Source organism: Trichechus manatus, unplaced genomic scaffold (assembly GCF_000243295.1).
Source record: "Trichechus manatus latirostris isolate Lorelei unplaced genomic scaffold, TriManLat1.0 scaffold00028, whole genome shotgun sequence".
Taxonomy (NCBI): Eukaryota; Metazoa; Chordata; class Mammalia; order Sirenia; family Trichechidae; genus Trichechus; species Trichechus manatus.
The window spans coordinates 8867379-8876281 of NW_004443964.1; the positions used below are offsets into that span (position 1 = coordinate 8867379).

At 51.4% G+C, this 8903-nt stretch overlaps 1 protein-coding gene across 1 annotated transcript in view; it reads left to right on the top strand.

The window, feature by feature from the left end:
* Positions 1 to 8903, top strand: part of LOC101358658 (protein sidekick-2) — a 173934-nt gene that overhangs the window by 76626 nt on the left and 88405 nt on the right. Inside the window, exons 12-13 of the mRNA XM_023729433.1 lie at positions 2538 to 2705; positions 3627 to 3729. Of these exons, the coding sequence (XP_023585201.1) occupies positions 2538 to 2705; positions 3627 to 3729 (271 nt within the window). The remainder of the gene's footprint in view (positions 1 to 2537; positions 2706 to 3626; positions 3730 to 8903) is intronic.

The window sequence follows — 8903 nt, forward strand, 5'->3', positions numbered from 1 at the left end:
GTTGAGTTCCAGGCCCTGGACGAGCCCTCCAGGTTGAGTTCCAGGCCCTGGACGAGCCCTCCAGGTTGAGTTCCAGGCCCTGGACGAGCCCTCCAGGTTGAGTTCCAGGCCCTGGACAGTTGTGAAAGTCGTGCACTGCACAACCCAAGAGGGCATCTTCTCTCACATCCGAGTGTGCACCACGGGCTGCCCTGCTGGCTCCACATGTGGCCTTGGGCGAGTTACTCACTCACTCCGAGCCTCAGGTTCCCCATCTGTGAAGTGGGGACAGTGATACCCCGGGGCAGCCATGAAGACTAGATGAGAGAGTGCCCAGTGGCTGGGAAGGGGTGAAGCCCAGGAAGTGGTAGCTACTCGATGTGGAATATTATTATGGTGGTGGCAGTTAGCGCAGGCAGGAGGCCATTCCTCCTCCCCCAGGCAGCTGGACCTGCAAAGCCCAAGCTGTCCACCCTAAGTCCCCCTGCGCCCTGGGCTGCATCCCGGGCACACTTCCTCCTTCCCCTCTGCATGCTTACTTTCACAACTCTCCCCGTGTACACACACACACACACGTGTATACACGTGTGTGTACACATGTACACACACCTGTACGCAGTCTCTCCCTCTCGCCTCCAAGTCTCTGCTCAGATGCACCTTCTCCACAGGCCTCTCCCCACCTCTCCCTGCCCCAGGCCTCCCCTCGCCCCATGCTGCTTCACTTCCCCGCCTTCTAATCCACCAGATCATCTCTTCACTCCCTTTGCTTGTCACCTGTCTCCCCACGAAGCCAGTGGTTTCAGCCATGTCACTGTCTCCCCAGGGCCTGGGACAGAGCCTCCCACATAGCAGGTGCTCAGTAAGCGTTTGTGCGACGAAGGTAGCTCATTCAGGCATGTGCCCAGACACAGAAATACACACCCCCGCCACGCTCACTAGCTCAACCTGCCTGCACACGTGTGCACATCAACGCATGAAGACTCACACCTGGACATGCTGCTGTAGCCACCAGGGGCGGATTGTCCAATAAGCAAGGTAAGCATGGTGCTTACCTTGCTTACCAAATCACCTGGACTGAACAATCTCACATTGTTTCACCACATCAAAGATTCTGCTTCTAGGTATGGCTGGCATCTGTCTCTCTCCCAGCCTCACAGCACCTTCCTACAGAATCAAAGCCTCTTCAAATTTACAATCCCTGACAAGGGCGATGACCCAGTAAGCAAGGTAAGCACGGGCTTACTTTTGCTCACTTACTCATCTGTAGTGAACAATCTCACATGGGTTTCAAGAAACCATGTGAGATTGTTCACTACAGGTGATCTGGTAAGCACAGTAAGCACTGTGCTTACCTTGCTTATTGGCCAATCTGCGCCTGCTAGCCACAGAGAGGGAGGGTTTTAGTTTACATAGAGACAGTGGATGAACTAGAGGCCCACGCTCTCGGCTCACTCAAACACACCTTGCTCTTGCCCTCGCTCTTGCTCTCCGGCCAGGACCCCCTCTGGTGGGCACGAGGCCTCCCCGGCCCCGCTGCAGAGGGACCGCCCCGGCCTGCCCAGGGCTGCCCTACCCATGTCCCTCTCTGCGGCACCCCCCACTCCCCACCCGTAGCCCTCCTTGCTTCCTTGAAGGTGACTCTCCAGAAATTTCCTGCTGCAGGTTGCCCGTCACCACCTTGTCAGCGCTGTCTTCTCCCCTCCCCCGGCTCCAGTGCCAGCTGCCGCCCCAGGCTCAGGAGACAGGGAAGGGCAGACAGCATGGGGGAGGGAACGTCCAGAGACCTGGGCTCCAGGCTGTCTTCTCTGTGAGCATGTGACCTTGTGCCGGTCACCAAGTCAGAAACCTCTCTGGGCCTCAACCCACCCGGCTCCCTTCAGGGACCCTTCTAGCATTTCACAGCAGGAGCCTGCCTGAGACCACCCTGGCGAGGAGGGCCAGGGGAGTGGGTGGGACATGTGGTCTGGGCACATAGCAAACTCAAGGTGTTGGAGGGCTAGTGTGGGGTGTTAGGGGGCTGCCAGGGCAGTGTGTCATGGAATGGCCTAGGTAGGATGTCAGAGGGATGCTGGGGTGGGGTGTCGGGGGGCTGCCTGGGCAGGGGTGTCGGGGAGCCACCTGGGTGAGGTGTCATGGAATTGCCTAGGTAGGATGTCAGGGGGTTGCCAGGGTGGGGTGTTGGGGGGCTGCCTGGGCAGGGGTGTCAGGGAGCCACCTGAGTGAGGTGTCATGGAATTGCCTAGGTAGGATGTCAAGGTGTTGCCGGGGCAGGGTATCAGGGGGGCTGCTTGGGCAGGAGTTTTGGGGAGCTGCCTGGGTGGGGTTTTGGGGAGCTGCCTGAGTGGGGTGTCAGGGAGCTGCCTGGGTGGTCAGGGGAGCTGCCTGGGGAGGTGTCAGTAGGCTGCCAGGGCAGGGTGTTGGGGAGCACCTGGGTGGGATATCAGGGGCTGCCAGGGCATGGTGTCAGGGGCTTTCGGGGGAGGTATTGGGCGGCTGCCAGGGCAGGCTACCGGGGTCCTGCAGCCTGAGCCCCCCGCCCCCTTGTCATCTGTCCTCAGGGGAGCGCATCCTGGCCAGCGGCTCCGTCCAGCTGCCCCGATTCACGCTGCTGGAGTCGGGCAGCCTGCTCATCAGCCCCACACACATCTCCGATGCCGGCACCTACGCCTGCCTGGCCACCAACTCCCGGGGGGTCGACGAGGCCTCGGCAGACCTGGTCGTGTGGGGTGAGTGTGCACAGTGCCATCACTTTACACATCTGTGCACTTGTGTGTGCACCCTGCAGGGCTGGAACACACGAGTGCTGCAGAACACACACTCGCCCGTCTCAACATCTGTGTGTCTGTCCAGCCAAGGGTCTTCATAGGAGGGCCATCGACAAGCGTGTTAGTCCAGATGTAAGGGGCCGGGAAGGTCAGGGCCCTGGAGACAATGCTCACGGTGACGTCGCCGCTGTCTTCCTCCGCTTGAAGGCAGATGTCAACAAACTTTTCCTGTAAAGCCACAGTCAGTGAATATTGTAGGCTTCATGGGCCAGACGTCTGTCATAGCCCCTCAACGAGAAAGCGGCCGTGGACCATACCTAATCAAGTGAGCGTGGCTGGGTTCCTGTGAAGGTTTATTAACCGGAACAGGCCATCTGAGGGATTTGGCCCCCAGGTTGTAGTCTGCAGACCCCAGCTTTAAGGGAACTCCTTAAGCCCCTTCCACTCTAGGATCGTACCTTGTGGGATCCACACGCAAGTTCCTCGCACCTGGGGGCCACCTGTCCAGGCTGAGCCCGGGTGGTCTGGTGGGTCTCGCACTGGACTGGGAATCAGAAACACTATTTTCGCCCTGTCTGGACTGCTGACAGGCCCTCGTCATCATCATCATTTCTGTTTCTCTGTCCTTCCTGTGGATTTGTGAGAGCAAAATTAAATGAGTCCCCACTATGAAAGTGGCTTCCGAGAATTAAATTACCCTGTTCTCTGTAACCATTCTGGGGCTTCCACTACCGTGGACCTGTCCACGTGCGGGTCTGCCTTCACCCACCAGAGCCCAGCCGCACGGCCCCGATTCTCCTAAAATCGCCCCTCCCACCACCCGCACCACACGCCTTACTCTGGGACCCTACTCAGCATGCTGCCTCCGCCGCTCTCTTTCAGCCCGGACCCGAATCACCAAGCCCCCGCAGGACCAGAGTGTCATCAAGGGCACCCAGGCCTCCATGGTGTGTGGTGTGACCCATGACCCCCGAGTGACCATCAGGTATGCGCTCTGCGGCTCCCGGACCCGAGGCTCACCGTGCAGGCAGGTGGGGAGGGGAAGCCTTTAGGGGTGGCTTGTGGAGGGTGTTTAGTCCAAGCCGTAAGTGCTGTCCCTAGGGCCAAGCCACGCCCCTGGGGACCATCTACAGAGCTGAGTGCAGGGCTGAGCCACCAAAAAAAAACGAAAAACCAGTTGGCATCGAGTCATCTCTGAATCACCATGAGTCCCACTCACTGCGACCTCACGTGAGCCTGAGTAGACCTGTACTCCGTAGAGTTTTCAGTGGCCAACCTTTGGGAAGTAGATCACCAGGCCTTTCTTCCTCAGCACCACTGTGGTGGACTCGAATTTCCCACCTTTCAGTTAGCAGCTGAGCACGTTAACTGTTCCCACCAACCTGGGACTGAGCCTCAGCAGATGCTAAATAAAAACCTGGGGACCTGGGCCACGTTGAATTGAATTGAGGTGATGTCAGAGGGGGAGGAAGAAGGGAGGGGGTGAAGGAAAATGAGAAAAGAGGAGTGGAGGAGGGAAGGAAAAAGAAAGAGACAGTTAGGGTCGGTGAGGGGTGGAGGGCGCTGTGTTGTTCTCACTGAGACCTCGAGACACCCTCACTAGGCCCCCAAGTCTTAGACCCTCTGCCCACTGGGGGACAGCAGAGGGGTCCCAGTGAACAGACTTGGGAGCAGTGCTAGGGCTGGGGACAGGAAATGGCCCTCATCCTGGGGGTGACTGTCTCGGAGAGGCATGTGAGGTGGGAAAGTGCCCAGACCCAGGCCACCTCCTCGTCAGCCGTGGTGGGGCCAGGGCCGGGGCAGGTGGTTTGGCCTTGGGGACCGGGTCCCACCTCGGAAGCCCCTGCAGAGGGCGGGGAGGAGCAGCCGTGGACAGAGCAGCCACGAAAGGTGGAAGAGCTGGGCCCTGCTCCAGCTCGGGACAAGGACACCTCCGGCAAACCCCGGGAAGGCTTCAAGAACTAAAAACCAGGAGGGAATGGCCCCTTCTGTCTCTCTCTTGAGCTCAGAAATGCCGAGTAAAAAAATTTAACTGCTTCCTTAAAAATAAATACTCCCTCCATGTTGCTTCTGTTTTATGGGCAATGTCACTGCTGAAGAACTGGCATCAAGGCTGGAAGGGGCCAGGGCACAGGGGCCAGTTGGAGAAAGGGGCCTCCCCTCACCTCCTCTGCAAGAGGCAGTTGTGTCCTGGGGCTCCATCTGGTGGTTAACAGGCACATGACAGTCCATACGGCCATGCCAGATGAGACCCCAGGAGGGTCCCTGAGTGGTGCACACTGGACTGCTAACCACAAGGTTGAAGGTTCAGGTCCACTCAGAGGGGCCTCAGAAGAAAGGCTTGGCGATCCCCTTCAGAAAAATCAGCCATCGAAAACCCTATGGAGCACAGTTCTACTCTGACACACGCGGGGTCGTCATGAGTCAGAGTTGACTCGATGGCAACTGGTTTTTAGGAACCAAGGAAGGATAAAGGGCACTAGACTTTTTAGCAACCCGATTTGAAGAGAACTTGGAACACCTGAGTATACATCACAGGCCCCTATTTGAGACACATCTCATTAAAAGTTACGGTGCCAGCATAAATGCAAACGTGAATGTTGACATCCCGTGCATAGATTTATAATATTGTCAACAAGTAATCCGTCATGTGTTTACTACCGAGTTTATTAGTTTTGCAAAAAAAAAAAAGTTAATATACCAAGTGTAAAAAGATTCTCACAGAGAACCCCACCCTCCATAGAGTACTGCTGTGGATCCTAGCCAGACCCTTGTATGTGGTAACTATACTTTCGGTAGTCACTCATTGAAAACGTCTGTAATTACAAAAGGTTACGCTAATTCAGTGAAACTTTTAAATCAGTTGACACTTCATTTATAAAATATCTATTTATACTTGGAAAATACTTGTACATTGTATTCATTCTCTAGATGATTCCTGATAAACAAAGGGATTTAGGGACCTCCTCTAACACATCTGTAGGCCCACCCTACAGGAGCCCCCACTATTCTAATTTACCGGGGGAGAGGAGTGGGAGGTCCTTGCCTTAAGATAGAATTACTCATCTAGGACAATAAGATGAGCTGCACCGCTTATCTTTTCTAGATGGGAGAGAGCAGGCTTGGTTTCTGGTACCCCTAAAATTTGTAAAGTCTATGACCAAGGCTACCCCCACATCTCCCACCCTCTTCTTGAACTTTCGAGGGCTTCCCTGCTTCCTCCCATCTGCTGCGGGTGGATCTCCGTGGTGGGTCCCAGGCATCCATCTTTTTTAAACACTCCCCAGGGGATTCTAATGTGTAGCAGGTTTCCAGCTGGGCTCCAGCCATAAAACAAGCAGGCAGACGAGAAAAGATCTGAGCTACCAAATCAATCTAAAGTGGTGGCCACCTGTCTTAGTCATCTAGTGCTGCTATAACAGAAATACCACAAGTGGATGGCTTTAACAAAGAGTTTATTCTCTCACAGTGCAGTAGGCTACAAGTCCAAATTCAGGGCATCAGCTCCAGGAGAAGGCTCTGGAGGAAGGTCCTTGTGTTGCATCGGTCTTCCGTTGGTCTGGGAGCTTCTCTGCACAGGAACCTCAGGTCCAAAGGATGTGCTGTGCTCCCGGCACTGCTTTCTTGGTGGTGTGAGGTTCCCATGTGTCTCTGCTCACTTCTCTCTTTTATATCTCAAAAGGGATTGGCTTAAGACACTATCTAATCTTGTAGACCTCATCAGTATAACTGCCGCTGATCCATCTTATTACATCATAATTATTGAATTTACAACACATAAGGGAGTCACATCAGATTACAAAATGGTACACAATCCTACAGTACTGGGAATCATGACCCAGCCAAGTTGACATATTTTCTGGGGACACAATTCAATCCATGATACCACCTAATCCTTCCTTATATGTTCTCAGAATATCACCAGGGTCCGGAGGTGAAGGTCTGGACAAGGGCTGGTTCCTAGCATAAGCAGCCTCCAAAATAATTTCTAAACAAAGCTCTCCTGTCTGGTACCCGAGCCAAATGAACAGAACCTGAACAAGTCACTGTTAGCCATTATTAACATTTATAAATATTTGCATTGCTTTTTTCTTCTTCTTATACAATTAGTTGGTGCTGTTGTTGCTAGGTGCCGTGAAGTCAGTTCTGACTCATAGTGACCCCATGTGTTACAGAGTAGAACTGCCCCATAGGGTTTTCTAGGCTGTAATCTTTACGAGAGTCCAGGTCTTTATCCAGAGGAGCCACTGAGTGGGTTCGAACCACCAACCTTTCAGTTAGCAGCTGAGCACTTCACCTTTGCACCACTAGGGCTCCTTAGATATTTGTTTATGGAGGCAACAGTGATTTAGTGGTAGAATTCTCGCCTTCCATGTGGGTTCAATTCCAGGCCAATGAAGTTCATGCACAGCCACCACCCGTCCGTCGTTGGAGGCTTGTGTGTTGCTATGATGCTGGACAGGTTTCAGCAGAGCTTCCAGACTAAGACAAACTGGGAAGAAATGCCTGGTGATCGACTTCCAAAAACCAGCCAGTGAAACCCTATGGAGCACAAAAGTCCCATCCACAACCCATCATGGGATGACCCAGGACTGGGCATCATTTCGTTCCATTGTGCTTGGGGTCACCGTGAGTCAAGGGCAATGGCAGCTAACAACCATCAATATTGGTTTTGGGGGGCAAACAAAATACAGAAGAACAAGCAGAGAAAGAGAGAAGAAGAAAAGTAGAATTATCTGTGGTTCCCCCAGTCAGAGATAATCAGTAATAATATTTGGGTGCCATTTGACAAACCTAGAAACCCACTGTTTCTTAATCTGCTTTTTTCCTTCAGAATCTACTGTGAACCTCTTCCCATGTCAGTAAATATTTTTGTATAAACTCAGTTATTTCGTGGTCCGTGGTAAGGATGTAACATAATTTATGTTGCCAGTTCCCTGTTGCTGGGTATTTGGATTGTTTCTAAATTTTTGCTAATCTGAAGAAATGCTGTCTTGAATGCCCTTGTAACTAAATATTTTTGCACATGCTTGATTTCCTGAGGACTATCTGATAGGATTTAAAGCTGCGAGGACCTCTGAGAAGCACTCGTCAAAACTGTATAATAGCCAGTTAGATAATTGCAGATTATTTGGGAAAATTTTTACCCTGTCTGGGTTGAATGAACTCCTGGGTTGTTTCTTTTCTTTCTGTAACTTACTATGGAAATTTTCAAACAGACACAAAAGTAAAGAGAGTTGTATCATTAACCCTCATGTACCCATCCCTCCACTTCAGCAATTATCAACATTTGCCTGTTTTGTTTCATCTGTTCCCTCCACTTTTTTATTTTTTATTTTTGCTGAATGTTTTAAAGCAAATCCGAGACATGTAATTTCACCTTAAGCATGTCTGTGTACATTTCTTACTGAAAAAGACTTTTTTATTTAAACATAACAACTGTGACACCGTCACACTTAACGCAATAAACACCAATTCCTTCGTTTCACCTAATGCTAACCCATATTTCAGTTTCTTCAGTTGCCTCCAAAGTGTTTTTTTATAGTTGATTGGTTGAATTCAGGATCTAAACAAGGTCCACACATTGCATTGGGTTGGTGAGTCTCTTTTATTCTACAATAGTTCCCCTCTTCTTTGTTTTTGTTTTGTTTTCATGCAGTTAATTTGTTGGAGAAACCAGGTTTTATAGGACAGAGGTCAGCAAACTTTTTACGTAAAGGGCCAGAGAGTAAATATTTCAGGCTTTGGAAGCCACATGATCTTTGTCACAACTGGCTGTGTTCCAATAATACTTTATTTATACAAACAGGCAGAGGGCCACAGTTTGTCGACCCCTGCTGTGGAATATCCGACATTCTGGATTTGGCCAGCTGCTTTCTCATGGTGTTGTTAACTTGTTCTTCTGTTCCCTGTATTTCTAATTAGATTCAAGTAACTACTAATTAGATTCAACTTCAATTGTCTTGGCACAAATACTGCGCAGGTGGTGCTCTGTACGTCCTCAAGTGCCATATCCTGAGGCAAATAATGCCCGCCTGTCATAAATTAATTTCTTATGGTTTTTAAATAAAAATCTGCCCACCACACCAACACCAGGAAGGATGATTCATTTCTAAATGAAGAGATCCATTGAAGGTGATTACTTTTGGCAATTCGGAA